Source organism: Gordionus sp. m RMFG-2023, chromosome 2 (assembly GCF_954871325.1).
Source record: "Gordionus sp. m RMFG-2023 chromosome 2, tfGorSpeb1-WG-v2, whole genome shotgun sequence".
Taxonomy (NCBI): domain Eukaryota; kingdom Metazoa; phylum Nematomorpha; class Gordioida; order Chordodea; family Parachordodidae; genus Gordionus; species Gordionus sp. m RMFG-2023.
Window position 1 is genome coordinate 18855626 of NC_088776.1, and position 18204 is coordinate 18873829.

Genomic DNA, 18204 nt, shown 5'->3' on the forward strand with positions numbered 1-18204 from the left:
ACCTATAAATTATTCGGATAATTATTTTTTGATTTTCCCCTTCCAAAATGCCCAATGCAATGGATATAATACTGGAATTGTTCATCTTTGAATTTCATTCTTAATCAGAACAAATCTGAATACTTAAACTGCTCTGAACTCAACAACTATAATTTTTAAATCTTTAATTAACATCAACTAATACATAGGACCTCCAGTTATAGATAACTCAGACGTTTGCATTTTTCTTTATTCAAAACTCTTTGTAAGTTAGGTAATAATTTCCTCTCTTAAATTGTTTTTATTTGAAAATCCTTTTTTAGTTGCATTTCTTATGCTCTTAGGAGTTAAGATTACCCCTATTTTTAAATATACTACAAAACCTTTAAAAGTATATGAAACTAGAACCATAGTAATTATTGAAGAACTCCTAATTCCTTAGTATCGAAAAATTGCATAGACTCAATGTGCTCTCCCAACATAATTTGGCCATCTTGGTAAGATCTCCTTCTGATTAAGCTTTAACTATTTTTATCTCAAGCTGCTGATTAACTAAACCTATAATTAACGTAAGAGCTCCGATACTCAAGACGACGACTTTGATTTTGAAAGAGGAAGAAACTGGTTGCAGTGGAAATAAAAGAAGCAAGAATATTCTCTTTTCATCATCATTCTAATAACCAGTGTACACATGACAGAATATTAATTGTAAATTACCCCCCCCCCTCAAAGACCTACACCTACCTCCCAACAAAATTTTTGCCACCTTCGGCAATGATATTTCTATATTATGAAATACATTACAATGGTACTACCTTCATATATTTTTAAATTATCAATACTCGTTACTAACTATAAAAAAAGTGAATGTAAAAGTGTTATTATTTAGAACATTAATAATTACAAAAATACTAATGCAATGAATGCATTATTATAGTTTATTATTTGCATGAATATGAGTTTGCTGATAGAATGCATAATTCTTTTAAATTATATTTAAAAAGATAGCAAAAAATTAGCCGGATTGCGTTTTATTTAAAAAAGGATGAATACGAAGGCGTGCCCTAATCCGGCCTTCGGCTGGGGGAAGTGTAGCTTGGGAATCACAAATGGCATGGAATCAGAAATAACATAGATTCACAAATAGTTTAGATTAAAGTGGCAATATATCGCAATAATTATATATCAAAATTTTTCTAAAAAAAAGGAAAATATAATATAAGTATGGGGCTGAGGAGGTAAATTTAAAAAAATACATTATTAATATATGTATCGCCATAATATTAATTAGTATATCTTTAGTATCTAATTCATTTGAGCAGGAACAATGTGAATTAAAAATTATAATTATTTAGCAACAATATTCAAAATAATAAGTATATCGCGCATCTGGACGAATATTTTTAGGGGAACCAATTTGGCTAGCTTTCTATAAAGTAGGATCCTTAAGAATAGACTTAGAAGATTATTTAAATATTAAATATATGTATTATTGTATTTGTATAATATTATTATATCCTTTTTATCTATTTTTATTAATTGTATAAAAATAATATGCAAGGTTTGTCGTTGTTTGCGCACAGAAACTCTTAGAGAGCACTAAATACGTAAATAACATTGTTTTTTCATCATTCAATTCAAACATCATATAAAAATATTTTAAAAAATTTTTATTTTCATCTTTATCGTTCTTTCGAACAAATTATAATAATAATTTTTTACAGCTTAAAATAATTTTGTGGATCATTGGTATTGTTTGAAAATATATTATAAAATGATCGAAATAATCTATTTTTTTAAAAAAGAATATCTGCTATAAACTTATTTAATAAAAAGAGAATGGTGATTTTTTATAAAAAAGAATACTCAAATATTCTTATTTTATTTATATACGAAAATAATTTTGCCTTATAAGATTTGGAAAGTAAAGAATCAAATTTTTTTTAATTAAAGAGGTTAAGAATGACATTACCATTTTGTTTCTAAAATAACCATCATTGTATCATCATAAAAACACTAAAAATAAATAAGTTCATTTATATAAAAACATTAATCAAAAATGTAAATCGCATGTGAATAATTTATTGGAACTTTCTCAAATACAAAAATAAACAATAATAATTTAACATTTTGATAAAATTATTGTATAATATTTTTCCCCTATTAAATTTATAGATATCAGTTCAAGATTGTGAAGAATTTTTTTCTCACGTAAAGGAATATATACTTGCTTAGCTATGACGCCAAAAAACAATATATAAATTTTTTCATATGATTGAATATTAATTGTTACACTATAAATTAATTTTTAAAATTATTTTATGATATATTTTGAAACAATACACCATTGATGCAAAAAATTATTACAAGCTAATTATTTAACTTTAATAGATATCCGCTGACATTTAATGAAATATTTATAAATTTAGTTTAAAAGATTTTATTTTTTATAAATGTTCATTTTGATTAAGAATTTGTTCGAAAGAACAATGAAGATAAGTGTATTGACATTTTATTATTATTTTTTTATATGATGCCGAATTGAATGATAACAAAGTATTAAAAAATGTTGTTTACGTATTTTGCGCTCTCATAATAATAAGAGTTTCAGTGCGAAAACAACAACAGACCTTGTATATCGCACTTGTTTTTTAAGGAATTAATATAAAATGTTATTATTATAGGTTTTTTTACAAAATAAAACATAACGAAAGAAAATTTACGATATATTAAATACAAAATAAAGATATATAAATATGATGAACTGGATAATAAGATATATTTGTTGAACAATAAAATATGATGATCTTAACATAATCGGATTTGATACTTTAGGTGACTTGAGCAATAAAATAGATAGGAATATTTTGGGATACCAATTGGCAAGCTTTAAAATAAAAAAATAGAATACTATCTGTCAAAATAGAATACTATCTAATGTCCTTTCGTCATATCAGATCGTAGTTGAATGGCAGTGTCAACAGTTACTAGCATAAGTCAGGACTAATCAGACGATCACATTGTTTGTGGTTCGTTTTATCCTTCGTCATATCATATTCTTTAGATTGTGAAAACAAATTCAAAATAGCTACATATAGCTGTATATATGAAAAGACAGGTTGAGGTAAGTTGATGGCAACTTTATTCAAAGTTTGTCATATCTCTAATAATTTTCATAAAGATAGCAAGAAAAACGGAAATAGCAGATGCTTGAAAGAAAATGGCAAGCAAGAGTCAGTTGCAATTAAACTTATTATGATTGAGAACCATAATGCTGAGCTAGGAATAAGAGAAAGAAGGGAAAAGGGGGAAAAAAGTCGAAAGGAGAAATAGGAAGAAAAGGGAGAAGTAAAAGTAATGAGAAAAGAAAAAGTGAAGTAGAAATAGAAAGAAAAAAAGGGAGTGAAAGGAATGGTGAAAGGAAAACAAAAATGGAAAGAAAAGTGGAGAGCGAAAGAAAAAGAATAAGAAAAAAAAGAGAAAGGGGAAAAATTGAGAGAAAGGAGAAATGCATGTAAAAGAAAAGGGGGACAAGATGGAAATAAAAGAATAAAGGAAAAGAGTAAGGAAGGTAAAAAAAAAAGGGGGAGGGGAAGGGGAAAGAAAAAGAATAGGAAAAGAAAAATGGAATGGGAAGGAAAAATAAAATGAGAAGGGAAGGTAAAGATATAAGAAAATGGAAAGAAAAATTTTCCCAGATAGTGGGCCGGGCTTTCGGACAGGCAATTTATTTGCATAAAGAAAAAGGGGAGAGGAAAAGGAAAAGCGAAGAATAAGAGGGAAAGGGAAAAAATACAAGCAAAAGGGAATGAAAAAAAAATAGGGAAAGGAAAAGAAAAGGGAAAGGGAGAAAAAAAGAAAATAGGTAGGAAAAGGAAAACGATAGGAAAAGTCATAAAAAAAGATAATGGAAAAGGAAGGTAAAGAAAAGGGTAAAAGAAAAAGGAGAGAAAAGGGAAAAGATTTACCTGTTTACTTACAGAGTATCCCATAAAATTATAACATCACCTATCTATTTGGAAATCATAACTATATATTTCTCCCGCATAAAGTTTAATAAAATTCAAAATACTTGAAATAATTTTATTAATTATTTAAGTAAAAATTAATAGTTCATAATATAGATTATGTGGCAATTGATACTATATGTTAAAAATTTTATCGTTGGTGATCAAACGTAAGTTATTAATTTATATATATATATTACTTAGTATAAATTAGAGGATATTGAATATGTTTAGAGGATATTGAATATGTTTAGAGGATATGGTAATGATTAAGCACAAGTTTAAATTATTTTTATTTCAATGCAATCACATACATAATGGAAATAAGACTATGATCATATGTTACATTTTTGAATTTTTTCTAACATGAATTCATTTAGAGAATTTTGAAATAAAGTAGATCACCTCAAAAGGAATAAATTTCCCTTAGTTGAACCTAAACCTTAATTCTATTCATCATGTTGTTAAAAATACATCTGCATTAGGCTGTGTCCAAAATCTAAAAATATAAATAAATGAGGAAAAAAATACCATAAGCTATTTTTAATGCAAAAATAAAATAGTGATCTAAATCATTTTTCATCAGGTCTGTGTCCAAAATCTAAAAAATATAAATAAATAAATTTTGAAGAAAAAAATAACATAAGCTATTTTTAATGTAAAAATAAAAAAGTGCCATATATCATTTTTCGTCATTTATAAAAATTAAATTTTTTTAAAAAAATAATAAAAATTAATAAATTCAAATAAAAATTTATTTATTGGGAAATTTTTATGAAAAAATTAATAAGTATTATTAGTTTATATATTTCAAAGAAATATAAAAATAAATAGGAAGGAATTATGAAGATCTTAGTTGTTAGTATGTAATATTAAGATAAAAAGATTCATTTACCAATTAAATTTTAATAAAACCTTAATATCCATTTTTATAAATTTACTAACTCAAAAAATTATAGCCATTTATATTATAAATATATTTTTTAGTGTCAGAAAATAGTTTTATGGAATACATAAGAATGCACAGGAACTTCCCTTGCAAAAATGATTTAAAATTCAGAGATTTTGTAGAAAATCGGAAAATTTGGGAGGAAATCGAAAACATATATCCAATATATATTCCAAATATCTATGCCCATTTCTATGTTCAGCCCTATCTTCAAATATTATATAATAAATAACTAATAATTGAATCATATCAAGCATTTTGTATATTTTAATTTTTATAAAACTTGGATGTGTCCAAAATGTTTTGTTATTAATTTGAAAAAATTTATAAATTTTAAGGATTTTTTCAAAACATTTTAGACACAGCCTCATCTATAAAAATTTATTTTTTTAAAAAAATAATATTAAATTAATAAATTTGAATAAAATTTTTTATAAATTCATTTATTTTGATAATTTTTATGATAATAATAAGTAATATTAATGTTATTTTTCGTATTTTATTCTCATTTTTTGGATATGTTTTTTTTCGTTTTTTTTGTAAAAAAAACAATCTAAGATTCCGGACATGTTTTATTTGCTAAAATTTATAAATTTTGGGTTTTATTTTAAAACATTTTGGCAACTAATTTATTTCGATTGTTCTTTTCAAAAAATGGAAATGTTACTATGATTCCCTCAACAAAAAAAATAATAGCTATGGAAATTCAAAATCTATATCAATGATGTTATAAAGGCACTTATAATTATGTAAGCAAAATATAATTTTTAATGTAAATCATATATAAATAAATAATATATATTAAGATAATATAATTGTTGCATTATTCAAATATTATTATTTATTACTATATAATTTTTAGTATTTGTCATAATCTAATTTTATTTTATAAACGGCGTAACCTTACTTTTTTATATTATTTTACTTTTTTGTATTTCGTTTTATATTCTAATTTATATTTTAGAAAATGTATTTATACCTTAAGAAAAGAAAAAGAAATTAGTTAATAAAATATATTTTTACTGACTCGAACCTCGCGCAATATCGTTAAGAACCTTATTCTTTTCATGGTGCCCTCTGGGTGGTGGACTAGAAAAAGATGACTACCTATTATGACTCTACCTTGTGCTTAACCTATGGAGATGACTACCTATTATGACTCTACCTTGTGCTTAACCTATGGAGATGACTACCTATTATGACTACCTTATCTATTGTGACTACCTAATCTACTGAGATGACTATCTAACCTATGGAGACTGCTTAACCTATGGAGATGACTACCTATTATTACCTTATTTATTGTGACTGCCTAATCTATTGATATGACCAATGTCTAATCTATGGAGATGACCAAGAATCAAACCTTAGCACGTTCTTTCATGCAAAAAGCTTCTTTCTTCATGGTGTCCCGGCTCTGGATGTTGGACTGGAATATAATAGCCAGCACCTAACCTAATGTGGCAACCTAGAAAGAACCTTAATGAAAGTTGGACGTTAGGTTATGAATTCTATATTGTGAGACCAATGATGATTACTTATTATTCTAATTCACGTAAGAAGAAAAGTTATTATATTAAGATTTTATGCCAGGATAAAGGCATGTTATAAATTTTTAAAATCATTAAAATGTAAAATCATAATAGATATTTGAACACACAAAAAGCCTTTAAAAATTATTTATAATTTCTTAGTGAAATATTGATACTAAAATGTAAAATCATAATGGATATAGACCACACAAAAAGCCTTTAAAAAAATTATTTACTTAAATTATAGTGAAATATTGATATTTTTTTGATTTCTTGAATGATGACCAATTGTTGTAAATTAACTAAACCTAAAGATGAAATGATGACCAATTGTTGTAAATTAACAAACCTAAAGATGAATTCTTAGATATAATTAAAAATAAACCATTAAAAATCCTTAACAAGAAGATAAAATTTTAATTTTAAATATATTAAAATGTAATTAAAACATATGAATTAAAAGGGATTGATTCTTATAAGTAATACTTAATATGATAAAAATGTTTTTGAAATAAAGCTTTTGAAGACAAAAAGTTATGTAAAAATTAAACATCATTATTTTAGAAAAATATTGTGTGAAATTTAAATTTTTTTAAGAGAGGGAAATGTGCATAATATTTGCATATTTTAACCTCGGAGATTGAAAATAATTAAAAATAAATTAAATATTAAAACGCTACTAATTAAATATTAAAACTCTACTTATAAAAAAATGTAAAACGCAAAAAATATAAAACGCATAAAACGCTAAAAGTATAAAACGCTAAAAGTATAAAACGCTATGATTAACTTAACACCTAAAAAATAATATAATAATTTATCGTTCCTTATTCTGGATTAAAATTTTATTTCTTATTCCATAAATTATCATTCCTTATTACATATTTTATTGTTCCAAAATTCAAAATTTTATTCGTGCATATTATTCATACATTTGATTTGATCAACTATTCCAAATTATATATTCCGATTTATTCCAAATTCTAATATTCGACTGGATTAATTATAAAAAATGATAATAACAATTGAGCACTATCAAACAAGCTATGATTAATGGAGATAATTTACGATATGTATATCAAGATTGTGATTAAACAAACCAAAGTGCAAAATCGAATTAATCAAACCAACGATTGGGACAAGCCAAAATGATAAACCACTTGGACAACAAACTCTCATGACTTCTCCGATGAAATTATCAGAAGAGGGAGAATGTTGCATTATTCAAATATTATTATTTATTACTATAAAATTTTTAGTATTTGTCATAATCTAATTTTATTTTATAAACGGCGTAACCTTACTTTTTTATATTATTTTACTTTTTTGTATTTCGTTTTATATTCTAATTTATATTTTAGAAAATGTATTTATACCTTAAGAAAAGAAAAAGAAATTAGTTAATAAAATATATTTTTACTGACTCGAACCTCGCGCAATATCGTTAGTCTCCTTATTCTTTGCAATAATAATTAGTTATACTGTAACAATATTTAATGTCTTGCATTGTTCAAGAAATTTAGGTTCAATCAACTAGTTTTGGTCTTTTTTACAATTGTTTATCTAATTATTTATGTCAAAAAGTATAAGATAAATTATACCATTTAATATTATGTTAGAAATTGATAAATTAAAATATATCATGTTTTATATTCTTAAGTTTATACATATTAATTTGAATAATAAATATATAAATTAAACAAATTTTATTAAATTTAATATATTATTAATATAATAGCTAAAATCTGGAATGATAAGGGTCGAAAATACAGATATCTAAATAAAATTTAGAGAATAAAAATGATAATAAAATGTACTATCATACCAAGTGATGTACTTAATGGTTGTATGTGTTCATTATATAAGCAAAGCAGAGAAATAGAAGATTATTATTCAGATGATTCTTGGATTTGTATAAAGGCATTTGCAGGTATGGTACTAAATATGAGATATGTGTAAAAAAAACTTATATTATTTTAATTAAACTTTTGAGAAAATATTCATTGGTTTTTTAAAATTAAATAGGACTTGTTAACTTTTAAAGAATGATTATAAATCAAAGCCCCTTTCACTTTAAAAAGAATATATAGAAATTTTACTCATTTTAAAAAATATAAACTAACCATACAACATATATTTATTCTCGTTCTTATATATATAAATCATATTCCTATTCATGATTTTAGTGGTGATGTCTAAATTTGCATCTAATGTATAAATAAATATTAACCATTTATATACAGATGATTTTGTGAATGACATAGCGAAAACATCGGAAAATTATAATATAGACCAAATTATGCAATATATAAATTTGGTCTATATTTAGTACAATATTTTTAGTTTTCCGATTGTATACATTATGTTATACTACGTCATGTCATCGCTACGTCATGTCATCGCTACGTCATGTCATCGCTACGTCATGTCATCGCTACGTCATGTCATCGATACGTCATGTCATCGCATAATATTTATTTATATATTTTTAATAATTGTTTTTAACGTAAATAAAATTTTTAAAAAAACTGGATAAAAAAATACAAGTATATACTTGTTTTTTTAAGTATAATTTTTTTTAAAAAAAAACTGGACAAAAAAAACTGGATAAAAAAATACAAGTATATACCTGTTTTTTTAAGTATAATTTTTAAAAAAAAAAACTGGATAAAAAAAGGTTATATAGCAAAATAAACCAACAAAAAAATATACTCTAACCCACATTTTCAGTCATGATATTCAAAAGTATATGATATTCAAAAGTATTCAAGTTTTTTAGATTAATCATCCATTTTTCTTCTTTATTAATAATATATATTTATTTTTCTCGAATTAATAGCTTAGATATACAAAAGTTTAATAGAACAAATGGGTCACACATAAAATTTTAATTACAATGTTATATGCAGATTTGAATTAAAATATATTATGTTCAAGTAAAATTAGAACTAATAGGTCACACATGAAATTTTAATTATAGTGTTGTGCAGATTTGAAGTAAATTATAATAAATATTATACTAAAAATTATAAATGTTATTTTTATACTTTCTTACAATTTAGATTACATCTGTTTGATTGCTAGAGAGTTGAACCTAATATTGACTCCTCTAGACGTTCAGTGCATTATTACTTTTTATATTTTTATTTTAGAAAGATACTGTTTTAACCCCACTTATTAATTGTACAAATTTTGATTTATCTGTCGTTGCTAAACAAAGAAACAGATGGTTGCAATTATCACGAAACCCAACAAATCTACCAACTATACAAAATAAAGTTAGTCAACACTCTTTTTTTTCTTTTCCTTCTTATTCCTCTTCCTTCTTTTTCCCTTCCCTTTTCTTTTCCTTTTTGTTTAACATTTACTTTTATCTTTTCCTTTTCTTTCCCTTTCCCCCTTTCTTTCTTTCTCCTTTATCCTTACCTTTTCTTTCCCTTCCCTTTCAATTTTACCCTTTTCCTTTGCCATTTTATTTCCCTTTTTTCATTTTTCTTTCCCCTTCTTCTTTTCTTTCCCTATCCGTTCTCTTTCCCATTTCCTTTACCGTTTTCTTTCCCTATTCTTTTTTCTGTTTTACCTAATCGTTTTTATCTTTATTTTTGTCTTTTTTTTCTTCTTTTCTTTACCTTTCCCCTTTTCTTTTTCTTCATTCTCCTTTTCGTTGTCCTTTTTCTTTTCCTTCTCTTTTCGTTTTCCTATTTTCCTTCTCGTTCCCCTATCTTTACCTTTTATGTTTCCTTTCTCTTTCCTTTTTAATTTTCTTTCCATATTTCATTTTCTTTCTATATTCCTTCCTTACCATTTTAATTTCTCGCTTATTATCTTCTCCCTTCTTTTCTCTTTTCCTTTCCCTTTCTTTTTTCCTTTCCATATCATTTTTCTTTCCATTTACCTTTTTTCATTTCTTCTTTTCTTTTATTTCCCTTTTACTTTTCTCTTTACATTACATATTTCTTTCCCTTTTTCTTTTCCTTTCGCTTCGCCTTTCCCCTTTTCTTCTTTCCTTTTCTTTTCCTTACTCCCTATTTTTCCTTTACATTTTTCTTTACCTTTCCATTTTAATTTCCTTTCCATATTTCTTTCTCTTTTCTATCTTTTTCCTTTTAATTTCTCTTATTACTTTCCCCTTTCTTCTCTTTTCCTTCTTTTTCCTTTTAATTTCTCTTATTACTTTCCCCTTTCTTCTCTTTTCCTTTTCCTTTCCCTTCACTTTTCTCTTTTCCTAAATTTCCTTTTTAATCTTCTTTATTACCTTCCTCTTTCTTCTCTTATCCTTTTCTTTCCCTTTACCCTCTACTCTTTTTAATTTTCTTTCCATATTCCTTTTCCATTCTATATTTTTTTCCTTTCCATATTTTTTTCCTTTCCATATTTTTTTCCTTTCCATATTTTTTTCCTTTCCATATTTTTTTCCTTTCCATATTTTTTTCCTTTCCATATTTTTTTCCTTTCCATATTTTTTTCCTTTCCATATTTTTTTCCTTTCCATATTTTTTTCCTTTCCATATTTTTTTCCTTTCCATATTTTTTTCCTTTCCATATTTTTTTCCTTTCCATATTTTTTTCCTTTCCATATTTTTTTCCTTTCCATATTTTTTTCCTTTCCATATTCCTTTTCCTTTCCATTCTTTTTACTTTCCATACTCATTTCCCTTTTCATTTCTCCTTTATAACCTTCCCCTTTCTTCTCTTTTCCTTTCTTTTCCATTTCATTTTTCCTTTTTCTTTCCCTTTTCCTTTTTCTTTCACTTTACTTTTTTTCTTTTTCTTTACCCTTTTCTTCCCCTTTTTCATTCCCTTTTCCTGTTACCTTGCTCTTTTCTTTTACATATTCCCTTCTTTCACTTTTTTTTCTCCTTTTTTTCTTTACCTTTCCCTTCTGATTTTTTCCTCTTGCCCTTAAAAATTGTAAATCTCGCTTTATCTTATAAAATTTTTAAAGCAAATTGGAAATATATTAATAGATGCTAGGAATTAAGCACTCGTATTCAAATTAAGTACCTATTTCCCTCATTTTTAACGATTTTTTGAAAAACTCAATTTAAATACAATAATTTACTTCCTTAGCATCCAATAATATTAATTTTAAATTTACTAAAATTCTAGGATATATAAGCAAAATTCCAAATTTTTTCTATGTTTTTAGCTATTTGGAAAGGAACCCCCTTTCGGCCCTTCATTTCTGTCACTTTTCCCTTTCTTTCCTTCTTTCCCTTTCCATTTATCTTTCTAATTTCGCTTTTCTTTTATATTTTCCTTCTCCTATTTTCCCCATTTTCATTGCCCTATTTTTTTCCACCTTCCTTCTTTCCCATTTTATTTCCCATCCCCCCCTTCTTCCCCTTTTCTTTTCCCTTTTTTTATTTCTTTCCCTTATCCTCTCCCCTTTCCTTTCCTTTACTCTTTAATTTTCCTTTTCCTTTTCGTCCCCTTTTCTTACTCTTTCCCTTCTCCTTTCATTTTTTCATCCCCTTTTTCATTCACTTCTTTCCTGATCCTTTTTCTTTTCCTTCTCATTTTTCTTTTCCTTCTCATTTTTCGTTCTTTTTTCTCTCTATTTTTTTCCTTTATCTTTCTTTTTTTCTTTCTCTTTCCTATTTCTTTCTCTTTCCTATTTCCTCCCTCCCTCTTTCTTTTTTCGTTCCCCTTTCCTTTCTCCTTTTCTCTCCATTTACCTTTCCCTTTTTTTCCCCCTTATCTTTTTCTTTTCCCATTCCTTTCCCTTTCCCATTCTTTTCACTTCTCCTGTTTATTTCTATTTCTTTTCTTTCTATTTCTATTTCCTTTCCTTCTTTCCTTTTCTTTCCTTCCTCTTTCCCTTTTCCTTTCCTTTCTTTTCCTTTTCTTTCCTTCTTTTCCCTTTCTTCCTTCCTATCTCGTCATTAGAGTTTTCATGCTAAGAACTAACTGATCATTGCAATAAAAATATTCTATGACTAGTCTTTTAAATATACATGTTAAACAATATGACTTAGCATGAAGAATTATTTTTTATTATTTTTTGACAAAATTATTTAATTTGTGTTATTCATATAAGAATAAAATATAGGGTAATCACCCGTTAAAAGTCCGATCAAAAAGGCAAAAGTTCGATTGTCGTGTCATTTAAAAAAGGTAAATTCACATTTAAAAACGGAAAATCGTTATTTTTTTAAATATTTTTTAAAAAAATCTATTCTTAAGGATCCTACCTTGTAGAAAGCTTTCCAAAATGGTTCTCCTCAATATTCGTTTGTATTCGTGTATATAATTATTATATTTCATAGTGTTAGTTAATATTTGTATAATTTTTATTTCTCATTGTTCCTGTTCAATAAAATTAGGTACTGAAAATAAACGCATTTATATATGGCAATACATAAATTAATATTATTTTTTTTAATATACCGTCCCATACCTACATGATATTTTTGTTCAAACAAATATATCTCACGATTTGTGATTCATCGCTTTGTTATTCACCACTATTTGTGATTCATAGTCATTCCTGATTCCTCGTCATTTGTTATTCTCAGGCCATACTTCCCCCGGTCGAAATCGGAATAGGGCGCAGCCCTAGTTATTAAAATAGGTCTATAATAAATGTATTAAATAATTTTTTACAGCAATATTTTAGCCCTATTTAATCAAAAAATTTAATATTTAACATCTCTTGCCAACTCGCTACCCCCCTTAAAGAATTTGTAACAAATACCCCCCCCCCCGCTCATGTAGACTCTATCGCGATTCCTAAAACCATAGTCTCTTATGGAGTTCCAGCTTTCATAATCGAGGGATTTAAAAGATGATAGTCATACGATGTCATATATTAGCAATAAAAAAGTGCTATTTTTTTTATTGCTCATACGCCATAACGAATCGATAAAATGGACAGATATTTGGATAAAATCTTGCCTCAAAAATTTATTTTCAAAGAAAGAAAATGAAGTCCAGGCAAAATTATTTATATTTTTAACATATAAACTAAATTTTTAGCAATTATCATCAGATATTAAACACAATTAATAATCTCCAGGCTTAATTCAAGCAATGCTGATATAAATATTTTAAAACTGACATCAGAACATGGTGATCACAAACAATGCTGCTGACGAAATTTATTTTTTATAATATATCATTAATTCCCACATTATTTGTAAAAATAATCATTGTAGTATAATATTTTATCTTGTAAAATAATTGATGATAATTTCTAGCCCTATTTAATATGTTCTTAATATACTTATTTTATTCAAGTTTTTATAGATAAAAATATAATTCCTATATCTTTTGTACTATGACCAATTAGAACTGTACCTATAAAATATTGTTTAATCCATTGGTTCATTGTTGTTTTTCAGATCATTGTATCTTATCTGTCCTGAAATTTGTTTTTTTTATCAATCTGTAAATTTAGGCTAATTTTTTAAGAAAATGATGAGCATTAATTGTTATTTTGTGTATCTGTTAAAATATAATGTATCAGATGCTAACATGATTATTGGTTCATCTCAGTCAACATAATTGCAAGTAGAGGTGGGCGCGGGCCTAATTTTTTATTCACGGCCCGCCCACTCACGGTGGTAATAAAAAAATATCACGTCCATTCACGCTTAACACTAAAAAAATTTTCGACCAGCCTGCTCACGACAAGCAATATTTTGATTCACGCCCGTCACGCCCGAAAATTCACGGTGTTTTTAAATTTTTCAAAACTATTGCTATAATTTTACCCTTTTTTGAATTCATTCTATTTATTTCTCTAATTTTATAATCCATATTAATAACAAAAAATAAATACAATCTATAAATCGAAATTTATTTGGAAAAAGAAGAATGTCCATCTTTTTTTATTTCAATTGTGTACGCCTTTCCTCTAGTATGAGAATAGCTACAGAAAATAACCTTTCACTAGACGCCGAACTTGCAGCTGATAAATTTTACAATTTTCTCAAAAAAGGAAATGAATATTCCTGCTTCCAAAACTTCAAAATATTGTCTTGTTATTTATCTTATAGAATCTTTTAAGTTCATCCTCACAGCTTTCATCGGTGATGTTGATGCTTCATCAGAATCATCTAGAAATATAAGGTCTTTATGAGTGTAGGATGAATTAGGAAAGTGATAGTTGGTATTGATCATTAGAATATACGGTTTTGTTAGGAAAGTTATAAATGGTAGTTGGCATCGACTTATGCATATCATCTAATTTTATATCATTTAGCATTTTTAAGATTGTTTTAAATATATCATTTTCTTCTTTTATTAAAAACTTAAGTCTTTTGAAATTCTGATCTAGAATTAAGCCTACCTTATGTAGTGGCTGTATAATAATCTTTTAAAATAAATCTTGTTCTGTATTTTAAGGTTTTGATTATTATTGTATCACGCTTAGAAGGTTAACAAAATTTTATTAATTTTTGTTTCCATAGACAAACTTTATTTATTGTGGGACGAGAATCTGCTCTCAGATTATCCGAGCATTCTTTAAATATTGATAAAAATTTATCTAACTCGCGTATGATGCTGATATCAATTGTGGCTAATCTATTTAATTCTTGCTTGCTAAACAAGTACACCTGTATTTCAGAATATGATTTTAAGAAACTCTGTATCATGATATATACAGAGTTCCATCTCGTTATTCTCGCTATTACATATTGTTTAAGGGTGTGGCTTAGTTTGCTATTAGCTGTGTTTGAAATATTGTACTATTTTTTTTACACCATTTATATTTAAGGCTATTTCAGTTAAACAATTGTCAAAAATATAATGAATAATATTATTTAATATATTGCTACATGCTAGCGTTTCGTCATCTTTGAATGCACTTATAAGATTTGCTCCGTTATCACTCACAACTATATATTTATTTAAGTAATTTTCTACTTCTGTATATTCTCCTAAATTGAATTGACTACACTTTAATTTTGACGTTTTTTCCATCAATTGCCCTTGTGGCCAAAACAAATGTTTTTAATTAAAATCCTTAATGATAATATGTCCTATAATGGTTAAAAACTTAGATTTTTATAGTCATCCGTCCAAATATCAGTGATTATGGACAATGATCATGCTTTTAATCTTAAATTTTATGGTATATTTTTGGACCTATAGTATTCATGAGAGTTTTCCGGTTCACAACTTTTATATTTTGTTATCTGAAATAAGCTATTCAAATTAATTTTTTTTTAAAATATTTTATTATTATTCTATATCTAAAAGAACTAAAAATAATATATCAGTATATATATATAAAAGTTAATTGAAAAATATATAATATAACAAATGTTTACAATCACGTTTAGTGAATAATAAGTATATTAAAAATAACCAAAGTCGACTATGGTAATTGAAATAGTTAAATTATATCAAACATATCAATTAATAATATAAGATTAACTATTTAAATTTAAGATTAATTATTTAAATTTATTTAAATATATGATCAATCAACATTCCCCCTCTTCTACAAAGAACAAAGCTTCTTCTCAGCAGTCATCGAGAGCTTGTTGTCCTAGAAGTTTTTTCCCGTTTCGATTGTACTCGGTTTTATCTTGGTTAGCGCGTAAGTCTCAAATGTTCTCGTAGGCTTGACTCTATCACGTAGGTTTGATAAAATCTTTATTAGAGTCGCGTGAGTTTGTACGTTTTTTGTAGGCTTGAATCAATCGCGTAGGTTTGATAAAATCGTTGAACGTTATCGTTGGCTTGATATCCTTATCGTATGTTGTTCACATTTCTCAAAATTGTTATTATCATGTTTCATAATTAATCCAGTCGAATATTGGAATTTGGAATAAATCGGAATATGTAATTTGGAATAGTTGATCAAATCAAATATATGAATAATATGCACGAATAAAATTTTGAATTTCGGAACAATAAAATATGTAATAAGTTATGATAATTTATGGAATAAGGAATAAAATTTTAATCCAGAATAAGGAATGATAAATCATAATGATTATTATATTATTTTTTAGGTGTTAAGTTAATCATAGCGTTTTATACTTTTAGCGTTTTATGCGTTTTATGCGTTTTATATTTTTAGCGTTTTATATTTTTTGCGTTTTATATTTTTTGCGTTTTACATTTTTTGCGTTTTACATTTTTTTAGCGTTTCATAAGCGTTTAATTTTTAAATTTTAAGCACGTAATCTTTTAAGTAATCAGGTTTATTAATTCTTATTGGTCTAGTAATTGGTATCTTAATCTCATTCTTCGTGTCCACACTTCCCCCCTTAGAGGAATTCTTAGGGTCAATTTCATAATATTTTAAACTGTTGTAACATTCTCTTTTCCTTAACTGATCAAGATGCCTTCTTACTATCCCTCAGTATAAACTTGGAACATGGTGTTACTCTCTTTAAGCTTGATGCTGCCTTTGCACCACGTATCATCACCCTGTTTCTTATACCAAACTTAGTCTCCTCTATTAAAAGTTCGATTTCGTGGTAACGATATGTTGACTTCATCAACTTTATCCTCCAAAGGTTTTAATAAATCTCACTTTATTCTAATGTCGCGGTTAAACATTCTCTTGGACGGTGTAACTCCCGTAGTGTCATTCGGCGTGTTTCTATAGTTGAACAAAAATCTGTCCAGCGAAGTTTCTAAGTCAATCTTTATGTTTCTTTTCATGTGAGCTTTAAATGTTCTCACCATACGTTCAGCTTGTCCATTAGATTGCTGATGGTAGGCCGACGTTAGTACATGTTTTATACCATAATTGCTGCAAAATTTTTCAAAATCTTTGCTCGTGAAATTGGTATCATTATCTGTAACAATGGTTTCAGGTATACCAAATAGTGAAATAGTTTTATAAATTTCCTTTAACGTGAATTCAGTCGTAATACTCTTTACCGGAACTATAACCGGAAATTTACTGTAAGCATCAACGATTATCAACCAATTCTTTGTAAAAAATGGACCCGCATAATCTATGTGTATCCTTTCAAATAATTTAGTTGCTGCTACCCATGGATTTTGTATTTTCTTTGGATTGTCATGATAACTATTACAATCATTGACTTCCAAATCAATGTCGTTGACCATACCAGATCACCACATACGATCTTTGGCTAAGGATTTAATTTTACCTGCTCCCAAATGACCTTCGTGTAACGCCTTCAGTATGTTATTTCTCAGACTTGATGGAATTATTATTTTGTCGCTTTTGTACAGACAATCTTTAATGATACTTAGTTCGTATTCAATATTTTCATAAATTTTATTTTGGATAGGCACATTATCTTATGTCACTCATAACTTGAGATAGTTCAAAATCTTTGGATGTTTGATCGCGTATTTGGTCAAAACTCAGAGGTATATCGCCAAAGTCATTTATAATCGCGATATCATCAATAGCGTCATCCACACCTACTTGTGGTAATCTCGAGAGGCAATCAGGAACAACATTATATTTGCCAGCTTTAAACTTGATGTTAAAGTCGTAACCCCCCAAAATTATATTCCACTTTTGTAATCTTAAGGACATGGTACTATTATCTTTCAGTCCTTTGGTAAAAATATGGATTAATGGCTTATGGTCGGTTATAATAGTAAACTTGGTCCCTATCAAGTATTCTTGGAATCTCTTGATTGCAAACACAATGGCCAGAGCTTCACGCTCAATATTGGTATAATTTATCTCGGACTTTGCTAACGTTCTCGAGGCAAAAGCTATGCTTTTCTTTGCCATCTTTTTCGGTGTGAAACAAAACAGCTCCTAAACCTCTTTTAGATGCATCAG

At 26.7% G+C, this 18204-nt stretch overlaps 1 protein-coding gene across 1 annotated transcript; it reads right to left on the bottom strand.

The window, feature by feature from the left end:
• Window positions 1-8304: 8304 nt before the first annotated feature.
• Window positions 8305-17507, bottom strand: LOC135924152 (histone-lysine N-methyltransferase, H3 lysine-79 specific-like). Its single transcript, XM_065459202.1, is given in 6 exon segments — window positions 8305-8405; window positions 11106-11212; window positions 11316-11368; window positions 11911-11997; window positions 12146-12341; window positions 16963-17507. Coding segments are annotated over 6 exon segments (1089 nt in total).
• Window positions 17508-18204: the final 697 nt, after the last annotated feature.